General features: G+C 39.6%; 1 protein-coding gene across 10 annotated transcripts in view; it reads left to right on the plus strand.

Annotated features, from left to right (window-relative positions):
* GTDC1 (glycosyltransferase like domain containing 1) overlaps window positions 1-27,500 on the plus strand; it is a 168,500-nt gene that overhangs the window by 81,215 nt on the left and 59,785 nt on the right. For 8 of the 10 annotated variants that reach the window (XM_017740219.1, XM_017740218.1, XM_017740216.1 and 5 more), the window contains 3 exons: window positions 406-573; window positions 3,826-3,999; window positions 7,313-7,387. In XM_017740219.1, coding sequence (XP_017595708.1) covers window positions 406-573; window positions 3,826-3,999; window positions 7,313-7,387 — 417 coding nt within the window. The remainder of the gene's footprint in view (window positions 1-405; window positions 574-3,825; window positions 4,000-7,312; window positions 7,388-27,500) is intronic. The other 2 variants (XM_008638201.2, XM_017740220.1) reach the window with 2 other exon arrangements.

The raw sequence follows: 27,500 nt of genomic DNA on the forward strand, positions 1-27,500 counted from the left end.
TCATATATTGAATTTCAGTAGTCGGGTGCATAAAGAAGTAAAGTGTAATGAAACTGGCAAGCAAAGTATTCCCTAGCCAGCCTTATCTTTGTTCCATTTGTCCTTCAGATACAGCTTTTCTTGCCTTTTTCAATAAAATCCATCCAGCTTTTTTTTTATTTTGCATCTCTCTGTAACCGAGCTGGGAAGACCAATGAGATTCGGTGCTTTTCTAGTTGGGTTCTTAGCAGCTGCTTTTTAAGAGATCAAAACTTCGAATGCTGCTACATGGTATTAAGGCTTAGCTATTGATGTGTCCCTATAGGGGTTATGTTTTTCTTGGGGGGAGGGAGTGGGGAGCAGGGGAAGGGGTGACCCCTGCGAGCACGCTCGCCGACAGTAAACACTGCTCTCCTTGTTTTCCAGGATCCTTTTTGCAAGCTCGGTGCTTAACCTGGCTGAACTCGCCGCCCTCCGCCCTGACCTTGGCAAATTGAAAAAGGTCCTCTACTTCCATGAGAACCAATTGGCATATCCTGTCCAGAAATGCCAGGAAAGGGATTTTCAGTATGGATACAACCAGATTCTTTCATGGTAGGTGTTGCTTGCACTGCTCCTCGTTATTTAAGGGCTCCTTCTGTCCCACAGCATTGTAACCCTGAGGAGTCCTTCTCCATGTACTATTTCTTAATATTAATTATTTTTCTATTTTTATTTTGTACTGATTGTTTTTTATATTCATTATTTTGTATTAATGTTTTACAAGACCATGTAGTGACAGGAAAAGGGGGATTGACTTCAAACTGAAAGAGAGTAGGTTTAGGTTGGATATTAGGAAGGAATTCGTCAGTGTGAGGGTGGGGAGGCCCTGGCACAGGTTGCCCAGAGAAGCTGTGGCTGCCCCATCCCTGGCAGTGTCCAAGGCCAGGTTGGATGGTGCTTGGAGCAGCCTGGGATAGTGGAGGGTATCCCATGGCAGGGGTGGAATGGGATGGGCTTTAAGGTCCCTTCCAACCCAAACCATTCTGGGATTCTATAAACAATGACCCTGTAGCAAACTGAGGTACCAGCAGAGTCCTGAGGAGAGCTTCATAAAATCAGTGTGGCTGAACCACTCTGCTCTAAGAAATCATCTCAATTTATTGTATAAAGTCCACCAATGCTGCTGTGGTGTACCCATTGCTAGTGGGATTTCTGACCTGTGCCTTGGCTGTAAGTGATGCTTTGTTTCATGGATGCTGCAGCTACTCAGCTCGTGCTTGGCCATAGCTTTTACTGCATCCAGCTGAAATTATGGAGAGGGTTTTAGGGAAATAAACAGAAATTAAAATGTACTGCAGCACTTTTCCTGTGAAGAGAGGGCAGTAAACATAACAGATAAATCCTTATATTTCTTTCATCTAGTATTCAGAAATTGTGCAGTGCTAAAATACCCAGACGTTTTAAAGGCTGCGGTCCTTTATTGTTGCTAAAAACAAATGTATTTCTCGAATCTGAGTTAATGAAAGAAGTTAATAACAACACCACTGAAAAGCTTTGTGGTTAGGCACTGCACAGACCTAAGTGGAACAGCAAAACTCACTTGTTTTAAACTGAAATAGATTCATTTCCATGATCTTTCTCACCTCTCTCTTGGTGGACGAATTATTAAGAATAGGGCTTGAGCATTTTAAGGTGCAAGTTAAGCTTTTGCATCTTTATAATCCAAGACAGTTGAAATTTCTCAGTTAATGATCTGTGTATGTTCTGGCCATTCTGCAGCTGCCTCTGCCACAGTGTTTGCAACATGTTTCACTTACTGAGCTGTAAAGATGGGAAAGTGAAGTGAAAGATCTTTTGAAAACAGTAGCAGCCATTTTCAGATGTTCTAACAAAAAGAAGTGTTTTCTGGCACTGGGAAAAGAATATTTTTTGAATATATATTTTGCTTTATTATGGCAGTTATTTTTTCATACATCTGTTGTAGGCTGACAAACATCCTCAAAATATGCATTTTAAGTATCTTCTCTCATTAGATAAATAAAGATGATTTTTACAGATCAGAGAATTGTGGAATGGTTTATGTTGGAAGGGACTCTCAAGACCATCTTGTTCCAACCCCATGGGCAGGGACACCCTGCAGTAGACCAGATTTCTCAAAGCCCATCCAACCTGGCCTTGGACACTTCCAGGGATGGGGCAATAAATGCTCCATTCTGTTCCCTTCAGCCTCCAGTATCATCTTCATGTAGTTACGTAATATTCATCTCCCATTTCTGCTCTGCTGAAACCCCAATTTAACGGCAAATAGAAGCCATCTCATCTGTATTATTCTTCACATTCCAGTGGTCATCTGCAAAGAGATGCCATGTTCCCATCTTCCAAATATGTTAGAAATGGGGAAACCGTACCTTTCCAATTTTACACAGGGTTTTTGGAGATGATTAAAATTAGAGCACTTTGAACCTTCAGGTTGGTGCTTTGGATCATTAAAAAAACAGAATTCTGCTTTTTGTACCTGATCTAAGGAGTTCATCTTTCTAATTTGCCCCTGATTTGCAGAGCCTGCAGGAAGGAGTTAGGGCAGATAAGACTTCATGCACAAGAAAAGGTGAGATGATGTTGTTGGAGCCTTTGCTGTGTGTCAGAGAGCAGGAAAGAAATGTGTCGGCTTCCTGCCTCGTGTCATCTGTAAATCAGTGCAGAAAAGATGACTTCTGTACAAAACTGAGGCTTCTGACGGGTGAAAAACCATAGGTGGGGAAGAGGGTGGCGTGCCAGCTCCTGCAGCCAGCTTGAAAAGGATTATGTCTAAAAAATTCCTGCTGCTTTGGTGAGCAGTGTCAGTTCTCTTTCTTGACCAGAGAGCAGAAAGATGCAGAGAGGATGAATGACAGCCTCTCGCCTCAAATATACTTTTCCCCAGCCCTGTGACTTACGAACACATGTCCTCAATGTATCTTCTGACCTGTAGGTCTGTGCTACAATGTATAACATATTGAGAAAACCAACTGGCCATAAAGCATTTCTTACCTCAGCTGGTGTTGAGTGTATTGGTGTAGCTCAGGTTGTGGCAGCACTGCCAGGATAAATTTCCAGATACTTCAGGTTTTTTACAGCTGCTTATTTTCTCCAGACTGACTCTAAGTGGAGAAATAATACCTACGTTATTGCTGAACTGCATTTTAAAATTTTTGATCTGGTCGATTTTAAAACACAGCAGTAGAAATAAAACATTAAATTTATATGCCATTTTTTTCAAACTTTTTTTGGTAGGAGGGATACTGCATGCTATGTATTTTATTTTCATATATAATGAATATAATCTTAATCAGGATTATGTCTGCATAGGTTAAAATAGCATTCCATTTCTTTAGTGTCCTGTTGCCTGACACCCATGGTCAGCTGAAGGTAGGTTAAACAAAGGTAAGTTGTCCTTCAATAAAAAACATTTCTGAGGAATTTTCATTTTCTTACAACTTTAATTCTACAAAAGTCAGATTACAGTGGGCCTTATCTCTTCATAATGCTTCTAAGAGATGATGACAGTAATAATATACTTACCATTTTATGAATAAAACTCCACAGCTAGAATAGGGTGTGCTCCTTTAGATTAATAATCGTAATTTATTATTACTTAAAGAAGGTTAAACATGTTTTCAAAGGGTGAATAGACAGAAATTAAGACATTTCTGATTAAGGTACATATGCTACTCCTAATTCATGTGAAAAGGCTGGTTTTAATTAGAATCCACTTTCACCTTTTGCTTGTTTATGAGAATAAGTATCCTATTTCCTTTGCCTGTAGAATAATTTTGTTCCTTTTGTGGCATCAATATGTTCATTAATCTTCACCGCTTTTTACAGTTTGGTTGCTGATGTTGTGGTGTTCAACTCTGCTTTTAATATGGAATCGTTCCTTAAATCCATTGGAAAATTTATGAAGCTGATTCCTGACCACAGACCTAAGGATTTGGAAAAAATAATCAGACCGAAGTGCCAAGTTCTTTATTTTCCAGTCAGGTTTCCTGATGTGAGCAGGTCAGTACATTTTCCACGTCATAAATTGCCTCCAGCCTGTCAAAACTCTGTATTTATGGTGACGTTCTAACTAATCAGCCAAAGCATCGTTAATGAATGAGTTTGATAATATGCAAAATCCCCTAATTGATAAATGTATTTCAATAATCAGAGGCTATTGAGGCAGCCGAGCCTGTCCTCAGTGCCTGTCATGCAAACTTGCATGGTTCAGGATGAGTGATTTCCCACTTGTTTTAGTGATTTCCCACTTGTTTCAGCCTTCCAGGAGTTGCTGGCTCCTCGGCTCTGTGCGTATTTGTGCAGGGGAGGTCAAGGAGGAGACAGAAATGCTGGAGAACAGTGAAAGTGATAAGCCTGCAGCCAAGGAGCTATTTTATTCCCTCCTCCCTCCCCTACCTCTTTTATGGCTTTCCAGGTAGGCAGAAGCATTCCTGTGGCAGGGAGCAGACTTGCAGATGTTGGCATTTGCTGCAGCAGGAGTTGCTCTTCGCTCCTCCTCGGTTGCTCTGAAGGACGTTTTTTATTGCCCTCGTTTCAGAGCCCGTCTTGAAATTAGCAGTGGGTTATGTGGCTCAAAGGGAACATTCACAGGATCCTTTTCACTTTTGATTAAACCTGGCACAATTGTTTTTCCTGTTATAAGGGACTCTCCTCCCACCGAACAGGAACTTTGCTTCAGTGGGACCAGCACTAAATAGAGCATGATTCTGCAATTTGATTATACTCTTAAAACCAACACCATGCTGGGTACATTTTTTTTCTGAAATAAGGATGAGAAGCACTACAATGACTTTGCAAGAGCCTGCCTTTTGATCTGATATTAAGTTCTGGCCACACTTAAGATCCCTGACCAGCCTGTACTTAGAGTTATTTCAAAGGCTAAATATACATGTGTGGTAGTTCGAGGTAGAGAAATGTTTAGTGCAGGAGCTGAGGTCAAGCACTCGTTGATGTACTCAAACTGCAAGGTTTGAGTTTCAGTGTATTGGAAAACTTCATATTCTAAAACACTGAATCAAATCATTTAGAAATCAATGTCTAAAGTTAAATCATTAAACCTCTATTTTTGCCAAGTGGGTTAAAATCCTCCAGTGTTTCTTAGGGAGTTGGCTGCCTCGATCTCAGCATGGTTCAGTACCTGTATATCTTTGAGGATCTACTATTCCCTCTTAGAGTCCAGAGCTTTTGAGTGCAGGGAATGCTGTGGGTGCTCAGCATATTTGACGTGGAGCCAATTCCAAAGGCTCTCGTGGTTTTGGCATACCTTAGGAATCATGTGGCCCAGACCTAGTTTTGGAGATGAAGTTATGATAACCCTGTCTCGTATATTACATCAGCTCTTTTGGACTTGTCAGCCCTGGCACATGGGGTCAGACAAGATCTGACAAATTAGGCTGAAGTCATCATACACACAGCACTCATTTGTCCAAAGCAGGAGGTGATTAGGTGGGTAAAATCATTAGCCTGCTACCCAAACTGGTAACAGTAGGAAAATCTCAGATCTCAGTGTGTGCTCTTTTAGAGTCACATTAAATCCCATCTCCCAAGGCAGGACACCTTTCCCATTTTTATTGTGGTCGCTGCACTTGAAGTTATATCAAAAACCTCTTTTCAACAGTGGTGGGCAGAATTAAGATGTCCATAAGCAACTGTGTGACTGTAAAACTTTCACAGCAGAGTAATTAGAAACAAAGATTAGTATCAGCTCTATTATATCTAATATATATTTTATTCAACAGCTAATTCTAGATGAAAGATCTGAGGTGTTTAGACAAAGTCCAATATTGAGACAGGAAAAAAGGCAGAAGAAAGGGCTGCTTCTGCCTGACTCTGAAGTTCTTCAGGCTTTGACCTTCAGCTGCAGCCAATATTTGCTATTTCTTTACAAGTTTTACATAAAGTTGAATGCACCTGTGGCAATTCAAAGCTGGTTTTTTAATTTAGATTGTATTAGTATAGTGACTGAATGGAGATTGAGGAGAAAAAGGTTAAGAAAAATTGTGGCCAAGCTAAAATTTATAAAGCAAGCTCTTAGCCCAGAGTGTTTTTCAAGTTATTTTCAAATGGTAATTTGCTTTATCCAAACCAAACTCATACAGTGTAAGTAAGTGATTATTTGCATGACTGACAATCATTTCACTGCCTGCAGTCTTTTTAAAATGCATAATTTTGCTGAGATGTTGGGAAAATATTTAAAAATTCTGAAGGCAAAATAACCAGGGTTCTTTATTTTTTTATTTTGACCTCTTTATTTTGTGTGTGAATGTCTCAGGGTGTGTTTGTATCTGAAACATAATCTACATTTGGACTGGGGAGAGAGAGGTGATCTGAGAAATCATCCTCATGCATGTGATGGGGAGCTTTGTATGATTATTTTAGATTAATATTGCAGTTGTAGGGCAAAATAAAATATATCTGACCCTTGATCAAAACCAGTGTAATGAAGGATCATGGCACAGGAGTTAATCCTGTAAAATATCTACCTTTTAATGTAACTACTGCAGGTGATGGGCACAAACAGCACAAGCAGCATAGTAAATGATCACTTAAGAGGGGAGGTATAATGATGAAGGATATCCTAGGAAACACTTGTGGATACTCTTAGAGGCATCACTATAATTTGTAATGTATATTTAAATATTTCAAATGGGCCTCTAACCACTGCTTTTCTACTTTTGAGAGGAAGTTATTGATGCCTTTTTTATAAAGAATCTCTTTTAAAATAAATATGTGTCATTAGGATCTGGGTTGGTGTTCCCAGAGCAAACCCACCAGACTGTAGTCCTTATCTGACAATGAGAAGAGATGAAAGGATTTGAGGATTTGACAGAATAAGATATTTACTGACCTAATCCTCCTGTTTTCTGGTTCTGGTACAATGACTGGCTTCCATATTATATCCTGTGGTGCCAAGGCTACTCTGTATATACCCACCTCATGTGACTTCTGACTTCAGTTCTGCTCTGTTTACATTCTGGTGAAGCAAATGATGTAGGAATAAACAGAGTATTTCTAAGCTTGGAGACAAAAAACCCCTCTGAGTTTGGGCTGTCCCTTCACAGTGCCTTGGTCTTGCAAGGGATGGAGACCAGTGGCTGATCTTCTGCCATATGTGCTGTGTGTCAGACTGGGGTTTTATAGCACAGAGAGTTAAATACATCGTAATTCACACTTATGTGGCTGTTGACTTAATTTTAGTATATTTTCTATTGTGACATAAATAAAATACAATTTTTTTCACTGTACAGTCAGTAGAGTCTATTTTGATGTGATCTTTTTCCACTTTTGCACTGTGAAATGATGCCCAAGGAAGAAATTCCCCTTTGATTGATGTTGTCTTTGGTACTTCTCCACATGCCAGCAGAGCCCTCTGGAAATCTTCTGCAAGGTATACCTTTGTTGGTATTTGGATATCCGCTGGAGCATTATCCTGGTCTACTGGAAGGTGTCTCTGCCTGTGGCAGAACAAGATTCCAGCCCAAACCATTCCATGATTCTGTGATTTTATACAAATTCTCTAATCCCATCTGTGCCCACATTGTCAGTGGCAGTTTGCAAAGCAGGGTCAGATTAGGTACTCCTTGGAATTCATTCCTATGAAAATTTTAATTTAGATTTTGGTTATTACTACTATTCCTCTGATTGTAGTATATCTTTTTTTGTTATCACGCTGTGGTAGGAAAGGAAGATGTTTTTATAACCAAGAATGAAGTAACGTTCCTAAGAGCTCAAAATTCACATTGGACTAAGGTGGAATAATATAAAAGAAACATAAGAGTGTGAGGATTACAGCAGAAAATAAAAACGGGTTTTTTTAAGTGGAACTTGCTAGTGAGTATCTTGTACTATCTGCATTACACATTTTGAAGTAGAATTAAGGATTTTAGACTTGTTTCTTCATTTGCTTTTATAACTTAGTACAGCTAACAGGACATTTTCAACCATTTGGGCTTATATTTTTTTAGTTAATAGTGTGAGAGTGGCAATATTTGCCAATTTGGAGAGTATTTTAGGGCCAGTCAAGGGAGTTCCTGAGTAAAGCAGAAGTTTTTAAAAGATGGTGGCAGTATCTCTTGTGCTGAAACGTGTGGAGGAGCCTGTTTTGGGGAAATAAAAAAAAAAAAAAATTAATTGCATCACTTGGATCAAGTTTGCAGGGTTGAACGTAACTGGAAAAATGCAGATGTCAATGAGCAAGGAGAGACTTGGATTCACAGGAGCCCAAAGCTATGGATGGGCACTGGGGACGTGTCTGCGTCGCAGGGAAAGATGCTCAGCAATGGTACTCACGTGAGCTGTAGTGAACTCTCTTGCATGTGGCAAGCAGTAGATAGCTTAGAATAGCAGTTTTTGGCTCATTAGCCTTCCAGTGAAATAGCATGTATTAGCTTAGGTGGAGTGCTAATGACAGTGACTCTGGTACTGGCGGTACCTACCGCCTTTGGTGGTGGCTCGGGCATCTCCGTGGTGCACTGTGCCCTCTCCGGTGGCATGGCCTCACTGCCACCACAGTTTATGGGTCATTAGCATAATTAGAAAGTGCCAGTAGACTGCTCCTACCTTGGGGCTTGCTGCTGAAGAGCTGGGTGATGAAAATTGCTCTCAGAGTGTCTTCTCAAATCCCGCTTGCGGCAGGGGAGGAGAAGAGTGGTGTTGGCACGCTGAGCGTTACACATGGAGCATGAGGGATGCTCTCAGGATCTGGGACACAGCCCCTGCTGGGAAGAAAGTTCAGTGTGGGCTCCAAAGGGGCATAAAATGGAGTCTTTCCATTGTGAAGCTGTTGGCAGTGGAGTGGTTCCTCCTGCCCCTCTGGGAGAAGTGCTAACTCAGGTAGCTGCACCTGCAGAGAGGGCTTAGGTGGTTCAGTGAAGGACACCTTCATTTTCAGTGGTGTTTTCTCACATGATGCTTTCTCCACACACTCAACCTCTGCTGTCTTGGGTGGTGTAGGAGTTTCCATTCTCCCCCTGGATCATGGAAGAGCTGTTACCACAGCCTTGTCTTCCAGGCAGAACATGCCAGTTTTATCCCCAAAATATTTATCCCTAGACCACTCCAGCAGCATCAGAATGAGAACACCCTCCTAGAGAAGGGCCAGGCTGAAGAGTCTGCTGGCATGTATTCGTTCTGCAAAACTTGCTAAAAAGTAATTTCTTTTTCTCTATTCAGGGACAAAAATAGTTTTACTGACTCTCTTTTATCTGTCGTATAGGTATTCCTCTAAATGCTATCATAATAACCATTTAGGCTCACAATAGCTCACAAGGATACTTAAACAGAATTCTCTGTGCAACCTACTTTTTTATTATGTTGGGTACTGCTCATGTTGCATACAACACATTCCCATAAAACTTGCTTTTTGTATTTACAGAGAAATTTCTCTGGAGAGTTAAGGTCTTGTAAAACATTCTTGTTCTACAGCGTGAACGAATTATCATACTCTGGGGAGTTAAAAGTGAAGTGTACTGAAGAAAAGAATTTTTTCATTAAAATGCAGTTTATATTGATAAAACAGATTACTAGCATTTGATGAAATGTGAAACTTGGATCTACCCATATCGCTAAATCACCAGTAGGTTTATTTTGGCAAGAAGAATAGTATGTAATGTATATCAGGACCAATGGTTATACAGTACCTGTTAGTTTTATATTAGATTAAATTGTCTTTCACTAAAGTACTTGGAAAAAACCCTACTATATCTGTATCTTGAAGTAGCAGAATGTGGTAACCAAGAATATTAGAAAATAAAAGCTGTCGTGTTATCAGTTTTGGCACAGTCATTTATCAATCAGTATTTTAAACATTGACAAGTGGTAATTTAATAGGGAATGACCCTGTTGGCAGGAAGTTCTAATGACAGATGATGCAAACTCATTTATCACTATGGGGCTGTGCTGGCTTCTTACCTTTCTCAGTATCACAGCTCATATTTTCCAAGTCTGGGATGTGAGAAGCCACAGAGGGCAAAACCTGTGGCACTGAGCCTATAACCACTCCCATCTAATCTGATTAACCCCTTAGCTACAAATTTCTCTGCAGCAGAGCTGGTAAGAGTTACAAGTTCTCATACTGATTGAAATGCCATTTGCTTTTTAAGGAGGATTTTCCATAATACTTTCCCATAGGCAGTTTTTCAGAAATATTCAAGTTGTGTCACTTTGAATGCAAAGTTGAGACGTGCTGGTGCTTGGCTTTCAAAAAACAAACCACATCCTAATAATTAATAGCACATTTCATTAGCAGGCATTAAAAATATTGCATGCAGTGCCCTATACAATGGGCAGCTATTATTATTATTATCATTACTACTCGAGGAGGAAATTGATGCATTCAGAGGTTTAATTGATTCGTGCATATTCATGTGGGAAGTCAGTGGTAGAGTCACGACTGGACTGGATTATTACGCACTTCCATGCATAATAATTTCTCTGCAACTTGGGAAGAGAATAGCCTACCTTGCTGCAATAAATGTGGGCATTTGCTGTTGAGGGATGTCAGGGGAGAAGGGATGAAAATGACACCTTCATCAGCAACTGGTATGGATGGTGCTCCTCAGTCTTCTAGGTTTCCATCTGGAATACAGTCATTCAACTGTACTTACTGGGAATTTAAACAATAATATATTTTTACTTTAATTTCCACAATATTAAAAGTTTTGATCCATTTAATATGATTTTATGTTACTTTTTTTAAAGCATAATAAACACAAGCCCTTGTTGGGGCTTTCTTCATCTTCCTCCCTCAATTCTCTGTTTCTTTTCTTCTCCTTTCACAAGAGTCTTTCTCCTGAGTGCTGGGATGGGTTAAATACCATCCCCATTCAGGATGGTTGAGACATGAAATACTTTTGGAGTTTGCATCAAATTGTTGTCATAAGTGAATTTTAAGTTTAATTGGTTAAAATTGTGGCAGACTTAAAGCTGTGGGTTTGAGTTTTTTTGATTTTATTCAAAGTGAAAAAATTATGTTGCTTAATGGTAGGATCCTGCAAAGTACTAAATACCCTCATTTTACCTGCAGTCAGGGGGAACTGAGGGCTTTTTGTGGGAATACAGCATTAACAGGGGTGGGAAAAGGTGGCACAAAACTAACAGGGTTTTGAGTGATGTGGCTGTGTCCAGGTCCCTTTCAATCCATAGGAACTTAAATCATTTGCATGTGTGAAAGATGGTTTTTATAGACAAGGCTGTCCCTGATGGATTTTGCATTTCAAAATACTGCCCTTCAACGTTTGAACAATTCCATATTTTTTTATTATGAAATTCATGAATATTGCATGGAAGTGAAGGTGGATTTTCTTTTTTTTTTTTTTCCTTTAGAAGGATTTCATGCTTACAGGATTGTATCAGAGAAGGAGGCAGTCATGTTGGGCTCTTATTTCTTAGTTGCTACATGAGGCAGTGACAGAAACTTATTGTTTAAATATTGTGAGTACTTGTAATATAGCATAAAAGAAAACTGGTAATGTGCTAAAAATTGCAGAAAATATAAAGAATAGGAAGAAAAATCTGAGTTTTTAGAGATTCTTCACTAAGAATACAAAATGTCAGGAATCAGTCTTGGAAGTATGAAAAAAATCTCTGTTCCTAGTTGTAGGGGAATGGCAGTACCTTTACAAAAAGCCACATTTCATCTTGAACACAGTATTAGTTTAGGGGGAAAAAAAACCCAAACCAACCAAAGCCCAAACAAGCAGCACCTTTTAAAAGAGTGGTGGAATAGATTGCCTTGCAAATTGTTATTAAATGTGAGACTGAAACTTTATGCTTGTTGGATCTGCTTCAAGCACTGTTGTGTGCAAGATTGCAGACAACCCATTCCAGTTACAGTCAGAGGTACCGTCAGATGGAAGTGTCAGTGGGGAAGATATGAAGATGTTCTATAGGAATTTTAGAGAATAGAGAATAAGAGAACAAAATTGCACGATGGAATACATAAAATCACATATTGAAGAGGAAACTTGAAGCATAGCTCTCCAGTCCTATGGAGATGACCTTTATGTACTGTGTAAGAACAACTTCATGCAGATGTTTTATTTATACATAACCAAATGGGATGAAGTTAAATGATTTTTAATTTTGCTAAATCACAGATAGTTTCTTTGTTGTGCAAGGAGTGTTTTAATCTGGTTAGTTTTTTTCTTTCTTTTTTTTTTTTCTTTTGCATTTGCAAATACTTAATATTTTATATTTTGGACATTCCCCCTGCTCAGTTGTGACTCCCAGATGAAATAATCCTCCTCTTCTTCCCTTTAAATAATTCAGATGGCATACATTTAAAAATATGAAAATCCCAACGTAAGCGTGCCAGAAGTGCTTTTAAGGTAGGAGGTTGTTCTGCTTTACTATGGAAAAGATGCATCTCTAAGTGGTAATGAGAGTTCATCAGTTCTGAGCTTGCAAACACCAAGTCATAGGGATGCTTTGTGGAAGAGCTGTGGGAGATCCAAGTCCAGGACTGTTTTTCCAGCTTCTTATCATAGGATGGTTTGGGTTGGAAGGGGCCTTAAAGATCGCCTTGCTCTACATCTGCCTTGGGCAGGAACATCTTCCACTATCCCAGTTTGCTCCAAACCCCAGCCAACCTGGCCTTGGACACTTCCAGGATGGGGCAGCCACTGCTTCTCAGGGCCTTGCCACCCTCATAGCTTGGAATTTCTTCCCAATATCCCATTTAACCCTGCCTTCTGGCAGTGGGAAGCCATTCTCCCGGTCCTATCACTCCAGGCCCTTGTCCAAAATCCCTCTCCAGCTCTCTTGGAGACCCTTTAAGTAGTTTAAGGGGCTCTCAGTTCTCCTTGGAGCCTTCTCCAGGCTGAACACCCCCAGCTTTTTCAGTCTGTCCATATCATAGCAGAGGGAGTCCAGTCCTTGAAGCATCTTTGTGTTTTCCTCTGGACTTGTTACAACAGGTCAGAGTTTTCCTCAAGTATGTAGGAAAAAAGCTCTTGGGATTAGATTACCTTTTTTAGTAGCGGGGCATTTTGTGTTGAGAAATCTGCATTTGCAGCAGAGTAGGTTTGGATAATATAAAACAAGGTATCATTATGTTCAGTCTGTTTTTCAAACAATGTTACCATTAGTAACAGCAGCCAGGAAGAAGGAATTAGTAAGTTGAATCATCCAGTCTGTGGTAAATTTTAGAGTGGATTCCTCATAAAATGGTGCCATTTTCCTTTAAGATGACTCCTCAGTAGTGCTCAGGTCAGGCTTACAGGAAGCTGAACTTTGTCCATCCGTGACCTGCTGCATGTATTTCTTGCCCCTCCATAACCCTGGGACTCATCACGAGGCCACATCCTCTCTATTTTCATTATTGCCCAACCAGCCATGGGACAAATGGTCATAGAATCACAGGCAGACTTGGGCTGGAAGGGACTTTAAAGATCATCTGTTAGTGGTGTGTGCTGTCTCACCACCCTGCCAGAACCCTCATCTTTCCACTTGTGCTTCCTCATCAACTTTTCTTGTCTAGAAGCTAAAGGTCTCTTATTTCTGGTTCTGCAGCAGTTGAAGAGCCTCAGATTTAATTTCTCCGGGATGGATTTGTTTTAGGTATGTTCCCCCTCTCCGTGGCAGAATACTCATTGTGGATGCTCTGCGATTACATCTTCAGTTCTATGACTTTGCCTCTCAAAAAACCCCCAAGCTTTCACAGCCACATTCTCCTTTGAACCGTTAAGCATTTTCTATCTGCAGCTGATGGTTCTCACAGGTGTTAAATAGAGAAACAGGCAGCTCTTCCTTCTCTTGGTCACTTTAATGTATTAAGAGGTGGACCAGTTTATATGGCTGTGAAGGTATTGCCACAAATGTACTGACATTTAGTGCATCTAAATAGCTGCACTATACCAAATATATATATATATATATATATATTTTTTAAAAGTGTGTTTGGATCTCATACACCATAGAAAAGATATTTTAAATGTACAGATGGATGTGTCTGTGTAAAGCACTGAAAAAAAAAAAAGTAGTATGTTGTTCTGGTCACCCATGCTCAAGAAAGATTAATTTAAACTGTGAAACAGGTGTAGAGAATTGCTGCTAGGATGATTAGGAGAATCTGTATTATGAGAGCAGATTAAAAGAGTATGGTTCACTTGTCCTAGCAAAATAAAGGTTGAGAAGGGGATATATGTTAATCTTTATAAATACAGTCAGAGGATAAATGCTATGAAAGAGGAGGAATTATTTAAGTTTCAGGATAATCCTTACGACATCCACTAGGTATAAATTGGTCATTATTAAATGACTGAGACTGGAAGTAAAAAAATGGGTGTGGAGGGTGGTGGCTTGGTTTGTTTTTTTCTTTATTTTCTGGAGAGACGTTTAATTGTGAAATGACTGTTGAAATGCTATTGAAATGCAAGTTTGATAAATTCATAGAATGGTTGGTTAAACAATATAGGAGTAGTGCCAGGCAGCTGCAGATGTTTGCTGTGATGATATCCCCAAAATGAAGGTGAAAAAAGATGGTCTGTGAGTTAGTCACTTGGTGACTTCAGTCTTGAGACCTGAACTGGTCCGTGAAGGAGATCCTGAGTTCCCAGCATCTGTAAAAGACACAACAGCCCAGTCTGTTCTGTGTTCTGCACAGTGTTTATCTCATAGATCATTAATCACGTGTTCCATAAATGAGCAGTATCCTGTAAGGTACGTCCAGCTCCTCTGTTCAACCTCTGACTGCATTTGGGAAGGGCTGAATTTTTTTTTTAGACAGATTCCTAATGACCATGGTGGGAAGGGAAAAAAAATGAGGGGAATGCTTTTGTCTGACTGTACTGGGTTCATCTGGACATTTTAGTGCTTTTGAAGAAAACCACATCATGGCCAGTGCTTTTTGTCCCTCCTCTTCTCTGCCTTTGCAACAAGGGAGTTTTTGAGGCATTACTCTTAGAATCATTAAATTCTAGAATGGTTTGGGTTGAAAGGGGCCTTAAAGACCATCTGGTTCCAACCCCCCTCCCATGGGCAGGGACATCTTCTGCTAGATCAGGTTGTTCCAAGCCCCATCCAGCCTGGTCTGGAACTCTTCATGGAATAGGATGTCAGCAAGTTCATGGAAGTTGTTGTTTTTTGAAAGCCTGGGCATCCCTCAGAAGACACGTAGAAGTGGTACCAAAGGCTTGATAACCCACAGGGATTTGGGAAAGCATTAGGTGAGATGTGCTTCAATAAAAACTGTCCTCAGGCAAAATGTTTGAGTCTTGTGGCTCTCTAGGCAGCCTTCTCTATTTTGCCTCAGTTTACTTTTGCTCACTGAAGCATTTGGATAAAATTATTCCATTGAGCTCATTGGAGTCAGACTGAGTTTATTTTAACTTTCTTATTTTGATGAGTCTGTAGGGCTCTCTCACTTTCATCCTTGTGCAGAGTAGTTTTAATACTAAAACTGCCTCAGTCTGTGCTAGAAGCAAATGGAGGACAGAAAGAACTTTTTATGCAGTGATTCCTTTCAGTGGCTGAAATTTTATCTGTCCTTCCTCAAACTCCATCGCACAACTTTTGGATTTGGAGTTCACTTGTGTTATCTGCCATCTGAGCTTGAATTACCCATCTTGAATGATGTGACTATATATGGAAAAGAGAGGATTTGACCCCTTTTGGGTGCCTAAACTGTTGTCTTTTTGTTGCCAATAAATGGAGGGATCAGCTGACAGGGTTCCTGGCAAACAAGTCACAGTAAAAATTTTTTTAAAATATTAAAAAATACTAAAAGGTAAAAAATTTTCCTTTTTTTTTTGTTTTCTAGTGAGACCTTGTGTGAGATCCATAAAGTTGCCTGATATCAGGACATATTTATGATACTAAACCAGTGTATCTCTGGTTCTGGAAACAGCTGAGCTCTTTTCAGCGGTACCCAGTGCTGGACTTGTCAGCACATCTATACGTTGGCGACTTATTATTCTGCGAGCATCACTTCATTTGGGCTGGCAATAAGTCCTGTTCAGTCATTGTGCTGCAGAGGAATGTTTAAAGCTGCGATGTGCATTGGAGTCTGTTTGTTTGCAGCAGCTGATTTGCCTAAGCTTTGATGCGCAGTCACTTTCTGACATTTGTGTATTTCAGCAGTGAACAATGTAAACTCATTTTCTGAGCACTTTGATTACTTGCACATAGCAGTGCCCATGGCATGTGACAGAGAAGAGCACTCTATCCACTAATCAGATAGATATGCTTCAAGCGTATTTACACAAAATAATGAAAACAGCTGTTAGATACCTTTAAACTTGAGTGTGTTTTGTTATTAATCTACTAGCCCGTACACATGACACTATAATTCTTCGCTCACTCAAGTTGCCTTTAATGACACAGTAATAAAACGGAGAGGGATGAAAGTAATGGAATTGTAGAATGTAATGCCTCAATTGTTCTACAGTGTCTTCCTTTTTGCCAAAATAAACCACAATTAGGTCCATATGGTGTTTTGAAGTTTTCAAGCAATGACCCTAATAAAAAGTAATGAATTTCTGACAAAAGAAAGCATGGTGCTCTTTTAAGCAGATATCTTCGCTATTGATCTAGTTATGATTGCAGACTGATATGCTAATAGAAGAAGAAAGGTTCAACGTGCCTGGTACAAGCACTTTCATTTGTGGTTTATTTTATTCTTATGAAATTCAGATTGAAAAGGTAGAAACATGTTGTAATCCATCAGTTATGACTCCCTTTTAAAAGACCTACTATAAAGAAAACAAATGGATTTTCCTTGAGGAAAAAATGGATAGCATTTGTTAACTTGGAATGCCTAAAGTGAATGCTAACTAGGAGGATGCCTTGCGATGATGAAGATGCTTTGTTTGGGTACGTGAAATTTGACTTGAGCATTTGGTTGTCTTCAGAGGTCCAAGCTCTGGTATTTACTTTTCTCTCTTTTAACCTTTTCGTGGGGGAATTGGACTGATATTCCTGTTCACCTAGAAAATCAAAGTATCCACAGAGCAGTTGTTGGGTAAGTGGAGATACTCAAACACAATGACTCGGGAGGATGTGCAGCTCATCCTCCTGCATAGCTGTGGGCAACCAATAAACAGGTTTGATGTGTCAGCATTATTCCAGTGCAGTAATAGGGATGCCTGAAGCTGGGGCAACATCATTGTAATAAAGAGAGAAGGAAGGTTCTGGAAGCAGATAGGAGGAGGAGAAAATAAATGGCTGATTTGATGAACCTTCACTGCTGGTGGTTGTTGAATGAGCGTTCATCCCACATACACACAGTCCTGAATTCCTCAGTTGAAAGCATCTGCTGGATAATGTGTGTTATTGGCACTATTTCACTCCAGGAAGAGTAGCTGAGGCCTGTAGTCTTACAATGTGAAACTATTCCAAGCCAATCTACCTTGTCTGGCATTATTCACCACTAGAAACTGTCTTGGAGTGGCTCCTCCATGGTGAGTTAGGAGTCCAGTTATTTAATGGGCTGATTTCTCTCTTGTATGTTGTCTATCTATTGAGATGCCTTTCAGACTTCCCACTCCACTCTCAACTACTGAACCTTTGGAAAATAACTGAATTTTGGCCTCAACAACCCGTGCCATTTTTCATTCATGGTTTGCTACCTTCCACATTGATAATTTCTCCATCTCTTAATGTATCACACGCTCGTGGGTGGTGACTTAGTTAATTTTAATAGAAAAGAGTCTTGTTCATGGGTAGAACTTTGTTCTCCTCAAGGTTTCTTACTTTTATAAGCAAGGTAAGCAAGTTCATAGACTCACAGAATGGTGGTTGAAAGGCACTCAGAAGATCATCTCATTTCATCCCCCTGCCATGGGCAGGGACACCTTCCACTGACCAGGTTGCTCAATTGCTGTTTATTCCACGACTTTTCTTTATGAAAATACTCTGGTTTAATTTCTTACATTCTTATGCTGTCTTCCTTGAGATGTGGATGATTAATTTGCTTTATTGCAGTTATGTTTAATAGCATAGTGTTTTTATTTACTGGATAAAAGTGTCCCAAATATTCTCAGTCGTATATTATTTATGCTTTCATTTGCATTATGATAATACCAGGTGCATCCTGGTGCTTTCCAACACGTGAAAATAATGCAGCCAGTATTTTAGAAGCATTTATTAGCAAAAAGATAATAAACCAAGGTTTCTGATGCTTAATATAAGAGCACATATGGACAGTTCTGTAGGTGACTAAATGCAGTCATGTAGATTTTCTCAATCTGTGTGTTTGCAAGACCAGCTCCTTAATGAACAGTCATTATTATTGCAGAACTCTTAGTAGTAGGCCAAAATATTGCATTACAGATCTCATGTAAAATTTTCAATCCTTCATGCAAATGTTTCCTACTTTTCGACCTGCTTATATATAATGGGTTTTTTTTAGAGGTGTACCATGACTTTTATTTAATTTCTTCTGGTATTTTTGATACATTCAAGCTCCTGTAAGAAAATGTCCATTACTGTGTGGCGATGAGAGATGGTGATTTTTAGCAGTAGATTGAGGGGACAAGTTTAAGGAAACATTTCTTGTACTGTGTTTTTGGAAACACAAGCTGGTTGTAGAGGTTACGTTCAGGGACTAGTACAGAAGCATTTGGGTAAATTGGGATATAAACAAACATCTGTTGCAGGAATGTAGAAATGACATCATAAAGAATGTATGCAAAAACTTAATTGAAAAAGAATGATGCAGAATTGCAGCATGACTTTAAGTCTGAATTCATTTTTGCCTTCAGAGTGAAAGGGGGATTTTTGTGCAACATTCCAATACTATAAAGTATTTAAAATGTAATGTCCTATTAACGTCCCTAAAATGTAGACTCTGGGTCATCCAATAAGAATAGTAGTTACAGTAATACAGTATATGTAATATGCAATTATCTTGACAATAGTTTTATTTTTTCAACAATTTTGTCATAAAAGTGCAGTAAGATACAATGAATTTGATTCATTTTGTGTGTGTGAATCATTTAATAGGCCATTACATCTACTATATTAGACTCCATTCTCCTTTCAGAGCTTTTCATTATAAGCCTGTCTTTAATGGAAAGAAGTTTAACCTTCCCTCCCAGATAGATTGAACCCCATAACAGTGTAAACATTCTCATTATAAAATAAAATCCCCTTCCCCAAGGGCAGCACTATAATTATGTTGCAGAGTGTTGTACAAATGTTTCTCTTAAAAAATGTTGTCTCATTCTTGTCCTCAAGTTTTTATCATTTTCATTTATGAAGGGAATCAATAACGCTTTAAAATTGTAATTTAATAAAATAAATATGATCTGATTATTTTTTAATTTTTTGAAGTTATTTTAATCAAGTTTGAGAAGAAGTCATCAGTAAAATTGCTGTTGATTTATAAATAGGATAATTAGAGGCTTTCCTCCTAAGTACTGTTCACTGGCATTGTGGCTGTTTTTATTGCCTAGTCAAACCTCTTCATTCAATTTTAAAATTGCCTTTTGAATGAACTGTGCTATGAGCTTGCCAAATAGTGTCACCATTAATACCTTGCCTCCTCTATTTCATTGTCCAGTCTGTAAATGCACAATAAATTGTTTGATAAGGAGGTCAATGAGGTTGTAGTAGTTTTTAAGTGAATTACGGCCGAGCGTTTCAGATTATGTCACACTCTTATTGTAGCGCTGGGCGTAAAAGGTGGTGATACACTACGTGGTAGATCATTTGGTGGTGTTGCTCCAGGACTAGACACAAATCAAGAAGAGCATGTTCTCTACTACTCTCTATGTAGAGAATAGATTTAAAAAATGCACCTTATTAATCCAATCACAATTCTGTAGCGTGTCCCTTAGTTCAATTAAGAAAGCTCTCAGTAGCAGGTGCACAACACAAGGATGGGTTAGGACAAAGATGTTTGCAGGCAGGAGACTGTTTCACTGCTTTGGTTATTGAAAAGCTGATACAGCATTTCTGGAAGGTCCTACAGCACATCTACCCAGCATTCTGAATGTTTATATCTCATACCTCATCAGGAATTCGGTGGCAATTGGGTTTTCTTGGACATATGAGGAGTGGCTGAGGGAGAAAAGGAGGCTCAGGGGAGACTTTATTGTGCTCTACAACTCCCTGACAGGAGGGTGCAACCAGGTGAGGGTCGGGCTCTTCCCTCTGGTAAAAAGTGACAGGATGAGAGGAAGCAGAATCAAGTTGCATCAGGAAAGGTTTGGGTTGCATATTTGGGAAAATTTCTTCATGCAAAGGGCTGTCCAGCACTGACATAGGCTGCCCAGGGCAGTGGTGGGGTCCTCATCCCTGGAGGGATTTAAAAGCCAGGTGGGGATATGGGTGGCTTTGGCATTGCTGTGGAAATGGTTGGGCTCAATGACCGTAGAGGGCTTTTCCGACCTAAATGATTCAGTGATTCCATGATTCTGGAGAATGGTGCCAGATTGGTGTCACCATTCCAGCAGTTCCCTGTACTGATGCATCACCCTCACTCAACCCTGCTCTGCGTCAGGAGCTGCTCCGTGCCCAGGCTGGGACTCCCACCCAGGCACGTCTCTCCCCAGCGCGTGAGCGGTTCTGAAATAGAAACGTAAAAGGCGAAAGTAAGAAACTTTGTGCTTGTTGAGTCTAAAAGAAAGTCTGTTTGTGTGTGTCTCTCCCTTTGTAACAGAAGGAATGTTTCTTATGTTTCTGTCTTCAGACAGTTGGCACACATTTCATCTCAGCAGCTGCTTTCTCTTAAAGTGCAGTAGAGTGTAGGACTGTAGTGACACTAGCATTAATACTTCACATTCTGCTATCATATGCTGTCACTGTGAAATATGGATCTAGGTTACATGTGTTTGCAGACTTTGTACTGCTGAATTATGAAAGCTGACTCCGTTGGAGGATTGTGTTGTATTCAGAGACTGTGAACTGAACAATAAATGAATGCAGGCAGAGACTTGCAGTCATAAGCAGTATCCTCCTTTTTGGCCTAATTGAGACAATAGCTTTAAAATGCAGAATTGCCAAATAAAACTTCACTGTTGACTTAGGTAAATATATTTGGCAGGCATTTAAATATGTCTCTCCATGGGCACCTTTTAGTTGTTATCCTCAACCTTGTTTAAATATTATTTTTAAATCTTGTTCTTCTGAATGGGATGAATTACTGCAGATGAATAAAGTGGATTACAAAAAGCACTACTGCTGCATGCCAGAAGAAATTGTTGGGAACATTTAGTTATTTTGTTATCAAGAATTAGTGTGTGCCCATAAATATAACTCTGCAATTCTTTTTACATGTCTGGATTGCTATATGAGAGGTGAGAAGCTGCACTTTATTTATTTCTAAATGTGTAAAGTTAATACAGATGTAAATACAAGCTAAAATGTCAGGAATCATTTCACATGGGAACATGGGGGAACCTGCTGAAGTCACCTGAGGCTGGGCAGTATCTAAAGGGTGAGCAAAGCTGCTGGAAAGGAGAATATTGGAAATATTTTTAAATGAAAGCTCAGCATAAGGAGTTACTGGGGAACCTGCAAGAAGGTCTTAATAGAGGTTCGTGTACACAATTATTGTGCTGGAAACGTTAATCAGTGTATTAAACTCAGATTTCTTTGGTGCCTGAAGGTCTGCCAGCAAATTATTTTATTTCTTTAAACCAGGTATCCATAATTTCAGTGATAGTGTCACTGATATGACTACACACTGACAGTTAAACTTGATTTTCCATGTACAACCACTGATGGTCAGGAATCAAACCCAGGTGCAGAAATCTGGCATCCAGTGTAACACCCTCCATTTATTTTCAGTTTTTACCTTTGAATATCAGCGTGTACAAAAGGATGGAGTGAACAAACAAAACATACATACATGCATATTTATATATGTAGGTAGCATTAGGTTACATAGATGGTAAATGGCCTTTAAACTTCCCCTTGAGGAGCTTCCAGTGTCAAAAAACCATAAATCAGCACCTTTACCATGAATGGTCTGATGCTCAGAATAATGTTAGAAGGGCTTTGGACAGTGTGGAAAAAAATGTTTGATCTTACTGAGCTTGCTGGTGTATTTTAGTGCTTTGCATGCGTGGGGTTTGTATCATCTACCCACAGAATGTGATGTGAAGTGGTTGCTGTCACAGCTCTTCCCGTGTTAGTTTTGATGGTTCTTTTTTATCTGATTCTTAAGTGGGAAGGTGGGGTTGTATCCTCTCTCACCAGTGCTGTTCCTGTGCTTCCCATAACAACCTTTCTATTGTCACCTCATCCCCTGACTTCTTTTAACTTGCATCCAGGTTCATGTTAAGTTTAAATGTGCTCGTCAAGGATTGTCCTAGACTCAAAACCACGCAATTCTGATTCTGTGATCTAACAGGGCATTGTTCAGCTGGTTGGAAAGAGGCAAAACACATAAACAATTTCAACAACAGAATTTAACCTGTTAATGAGACATGCTGGAGGTAATATCTCTGTGTTCTCTCAGAACCCCGGCTATGTGCATAATAAATCATGATGGTTTTTAGGTGCTCACTCATTTTTGGGGCAGCAGGCAGCTGTATCATCACTCTTCTCTTCTTTGCCTGTCTTCTCATAGCCATTGAGGGTTTTTTATTCTGTAGAAACTTTGCTGTAGTGAGGTTTATTTTTTAATATAGGGGAAATAAAATGCTAATAAATTTCAAATTTTCAATCATCTGCATCTATTTTCCTGTCAATGTGAAAATAATTTTCTTAACCTGACAGATCTGTGGCTTTTTCTTATTCAAAAGAATGAGAATTAATATGTCGATGTTCTCATAAACAAGACCATTTTGTAGTTCATTGCTTTTATTCATCTTTCTAAAATATTCCTGTATTTGTCAAAATATTTCTGTGGCATGTGACAGAAGAACCATCAGTAGAAACAGGATGAACATCATCATTTTTCTGAAGTTTTTGGTGTCTGTTTGTAGAATATTGAGTAAATCTACTATTAGATGTGTAGAAAACTCCCCTGGGGTGGATTATTGCACTGGTTAGAAGACAGAGTTGATGTACTCCACCTCTAATTGATATGGTCTCATAGTTAAATTGCACAGCTTTTAGAATAATAGTCATAGCAGCATTTACCAGCAAAAAAAAATTGTCACTTTTCTGTGGGATGATGGTGCAACAATTACACCTAAGTTATACCTGCATGGGGGAATGGCCTTAAGATGAAGGAGGCAGATTTAGATTAGATCTCAGGAAGGAATTCTAAGGGTGGAACAGGATGAACTTTAATGTCCCTTCCAACCCAGAGCATTTGGTGATTCTAAGTGACATTATTTATCAGGACTTTTCAGCAGGGAGCAGTTCCTTTGGTTTAATACACTTAAGCTGTGTAATTCTATGCATTTTATAATATTAATTGGAGAAACCATAGAAGCACCATGACAGCCTGAATCATTTCTCTGGCATCTACCTGCTGGTCAGCTGTTCCTCTACTGGAGTTTGTGTTGTGACTTCTCTTTAGTCACCAACTTTACAACAGAGCAACAGTGAAGATGCAGAAATGCTGCAGGTCATGCAGAGTTCTTCTGGCTGAGGGAGGGGATAAATGAGGAACTGAGTGAGATTGAGGGCTCTGGGACTGTGGATGTTGATTGGGATGTGTCCTCAGAGCTGCCTACATACTGCCGCTATTAATGGCAGAATATGCTACAAATACACCACGAGGCAGCAATGTACAGTTGAGACGTCGGAAGTAAGAGCTTGCCTTGTGATGGAAACCAATAGAGCTATTTGAACATGCCTGTGGAAGGAGGTGGTTGTGGGTTTTTCTACCTTTGAGATATTCTGGCAGATTTATACTGCTGCTGGCTGCTTTCTGACCCCTCCCAGGGTGCTGGACCTTCCATGTCTGACTGGGAGGTGCTGGTCTTCATCAAGCCACATAAATGTAAAGATCCTCAGTGCCTTTAATCATCAGAAGTATCCTCAGAGCTAATCTAGCATGCAGTTTTTCAGAGATTACTGTGTAATGCTCCAGAGACGTGATGAGTGAAGTTCTCAAGCCCCAAAGGACTGAACTATGAAACCACATTTCTAAATAGATTACCAGTATTTGTCATCAGCTGGTTTCCTACGAAGGATTGAGCAGCAGTCCTTTACACGTGTGTGCTCATGCATGCCTGTATGTGCACACGCTCTTCAGCCTGTGGGAACCCAGTGTGCTCAGTTGTTTTATTTACTCATCATCAAGATCTTCACATTTCAAATGGGACCTATTTCTGGGGCAGTCTAAGCCAAAGATTGAGTTTTTGAGACAGTCTTAGAGTTTATTTTTTCCTTTCCCTGCCCCCATTAGGGGCTCATGGTCATGGGGGAAGCTCCTCAAATGCACAGACTGTTGAGATAGTTCAGAAGAATTGAGCCATAGTGTCCAAGTCAGTACCAAAGTCAATTATTTAGGCAGGTTTATCATCAAAGTGGATAAAGAAAGGAATCCCTGTGTTATTCCCCTCACTCATCAGTTCGCAAGGCAGCAACACATGTATTTTGTGCCTTCCATAGGAATCCTAAATTTCTTTTAAAATCCCAACCACACAGAGACATTTTTCAAACCATGTTGGTGCTCCTACATCAGAATCCTGCTTAGGTCAGTCCCAGAAAGGCACCTGTATTCTTCAAATAAAGGTTTGTGTTACAGGCTCTGCTGTGTCCAACAAGCATTTATTTTTTAAACTTTTTAAAATACAACCAGAAAATGGGGCCTTTATAATGCAGACTTAAAGGACCTTTCCAGCACAACTGGGGTGAGTCCATTAAGCACATGAAAGTGTTTTAACTATGACATGGATTCCTTAATCCTGAAAAATAAGCATCTGATTCTGACAGACCCCATTTTATTGGTGAAGCCACATTGCCAAAGAGATGCAGCATTTGTGAGTTGCCTTAGTTGAGTAGCAAGTGTGCCATAAATCTTTTAACCAAAATAACAGTATAATATTGGGCTGAATACAGAGATTTTTCATTTTTTATACAGCTCAGAGATCTTTCTTTCCTTATGACTGCAATCTGTTCCCCGTGAGGTATTTGGATGCAGAAGGCTCAGAGGTTGTTTCTCAATGGTTTCTTTGGGAAACCATGGTTTGTCACCAGATCTTCATCTGACTTAAAGATCTGCAGTTCCTGTAAGCCAGTTATAGCAATTTATAAACATCTGAGCAGTTTATATCATCTGAGAATCTGATTTCTTCTTGCAGCCATGAAACACTATCCATAGACTTAAAAATGGAAAATTTGTTCCTCAGTTTTTCCAATGCCATGTGTTGGTGTCATCAATATCATAGGAATAATCAAGGACAATTTTTTCCCCTCTGTAATTTGAAATAAAAGCTGCTGAATGACAGGCATGCAGGATAGTTTCAGAAGTAATGTTGAAACTTAACTTTGGTGAATGGCAAGTAGGACAAATGTGCAGTTATTATCTAGTTAATTAAATGGTTCATAAGAGTCAAAGTGTTTGAAATACATCATAAAATACAGGAGGTCAGAAACTTAAGAAACCTAGTAATTTAAATCAGTATTGAATAATAGGTAAATGAGGGTTGTCTTTTAAGGCACTCAGTCAAAAAATCCTCCTTACAGAAGGATTGTACCTCAAATGTGAAAGGAGACTTGAAAAAGAGCCAGCAGAAAGAAAAAGTGATTTATTTCTTTTTTTCCACACAAGGTCTGCAATTTCTGTTGCCCTGCGATGCATAAAGGAAACTTGGAGAAAAGTTTTTTCTTTTATGATACTCATTTCTTTTTCATATTTTCATGGCTTTTTTTAATCTTGACGATTGTAAAATGTTTAGGCTGTTCCCACCCAAACACACACAGGGAAGACCAGTGTGTGTTAAAGCATGTTCATCTCCTGCACTAGACTGTCAAGGGGTATTGAGACAAAGAGGCAAATCTGTCATCTGACTTGTTCGTATTTATGAGCTGAACAAGATCAACACTGGTTAATAAAGCGAACCCAAGGCAGACCTCACCAAAGAGCAGCTCTGCACTCAGTTACTCAGTTTTCACATTCTTTTTCTTGTGATAACATGGTCATTTCACTCCAGCTCCCCAGTCACCATGCATCCTCCTAGGACAGACAAGACCTGAATTTCTAATGTGAAGAAGCATGATCCAAGCATGCTGTACATTAGAGGCAATAAAAAAGAAACAAACCTGCCGTTGCTTTTTAAATTTTCTGTGTACCTTTAACTTTTAAAAGAAAACTTTGACTGTTTACAGAGTAGAGTTTTAAAGATAAGCTGCGTGGAGGTGTTGCCTTTAGAGATTTAGATTATTTTCTTTTCTTTGTAGCATTCCTGTTCCTCCATGAGATGTTGCTGCATTTGTTTTGATTTTCTTATATGTGTGATTTACCTCTGGAACTACATTTGGAGGTGGAATGCCAGTGTTGTTGTAGCAAGACGGTGTCTGAGTTTTCAAATATGTATGAAAATTGCTATCTAAGTCATCACAAGAAGAATGTTTTATAGCTGGATGCATCAAAAATGATTATGCAAAATTTCAGTGGTTATTAAATAGAGAATGACCAAGAGCAGTGACTTATTCACAGGTCTGGTTTAAATCAGGGCTCCATTTAAATAAATACAAATAGTGAAAAGGATGAGAAGAGCAGCTAACGAGAAAAGTACTCTTGAATACACAGTAATATTCAAGGATGTTTTTCAATGGTATAGGTTTGAAACTTAAAAGAAGCTTGTGTGTCTTCAGAGGGATTAAGTTTCACTACGCGTTGCCAGCGCTATTGTATTAGTGCAGTCGGCTACAACAAACGTATCCTGTGATGATACGTAGTTCAGAGAATCACCTTTTATCTCCCACTGAAAAATAAGCTCCAGCCCAAGCATCAGCAGCTCTGTGAACTCTGCTGGCGTATTTGATACCTCAATGTTTGATTTCAGACTCAAAGAATAGATGGAGGTGTCTCTGGCAGCGCTAATGCAGAACCTTCTTCACGTTCAGCTGAGTGTGCATCTGGGCACTGTGTGACTCTCTTCTCCTGTATTTAACTACATGGCAAAGGCCTTATTCATTCTGCTCCACAAGAGCCAGCCAGGAGAGTGAACACACAGTCTTTAGAGCCCAGAAAAGCCCTTCAGAGGTCAGTGCTCTCTGTGCTGTCAAGAGGCAGCTTGAGGACCTGCCTGGATCATTATGCTGATTTTCATCCAGGCAGGACAGGCAGTGTGCAGTTGATTTAAGAAATGGCTCTTCCCAAGCCACAGAGACATGCAGCTGTATGGTGAGGTGGCCACCACAGCACGACACAGTCATTGGGTGATTTTCCCTTTGGCTCAGACCCTGCTCATTGGTCCCGTGTCCATCAATTCCAGAGTATGGGGCTGGAATTGCAGTTACAGATGTGTAATTGAATATTGGAGGGTGCAGAGGCTCATTGTTAGACTGGGTACAACTCTTTTCCTTGAGATCTTCACCTTCCCAGCTTCCATTAGCTCTCCACCAAAACCCATCCAGAACTCCCAAATCCGTTCTCATTTGTTGGAATCAGGTCCAGCTATGTTGCTGGCTGTGTCTGCCATCCTATCCCC

This window comes from Corvus brachyrhynchos, unplaced genomic scaffold, assembly GCF_000691975.1.
Source record: "Corvus brachyrhynchos isolate BGI_N302 unplaced genomic scaffold, ASM69197v1 scaffold126, whole genome shotgun sequence".
Taxonomy (NCBI): Eukaryota; Metazoa; Chordata; class Aves; order Passeriformes; family Corvidae; genus Corvus; species Corvus brachyrhynchos.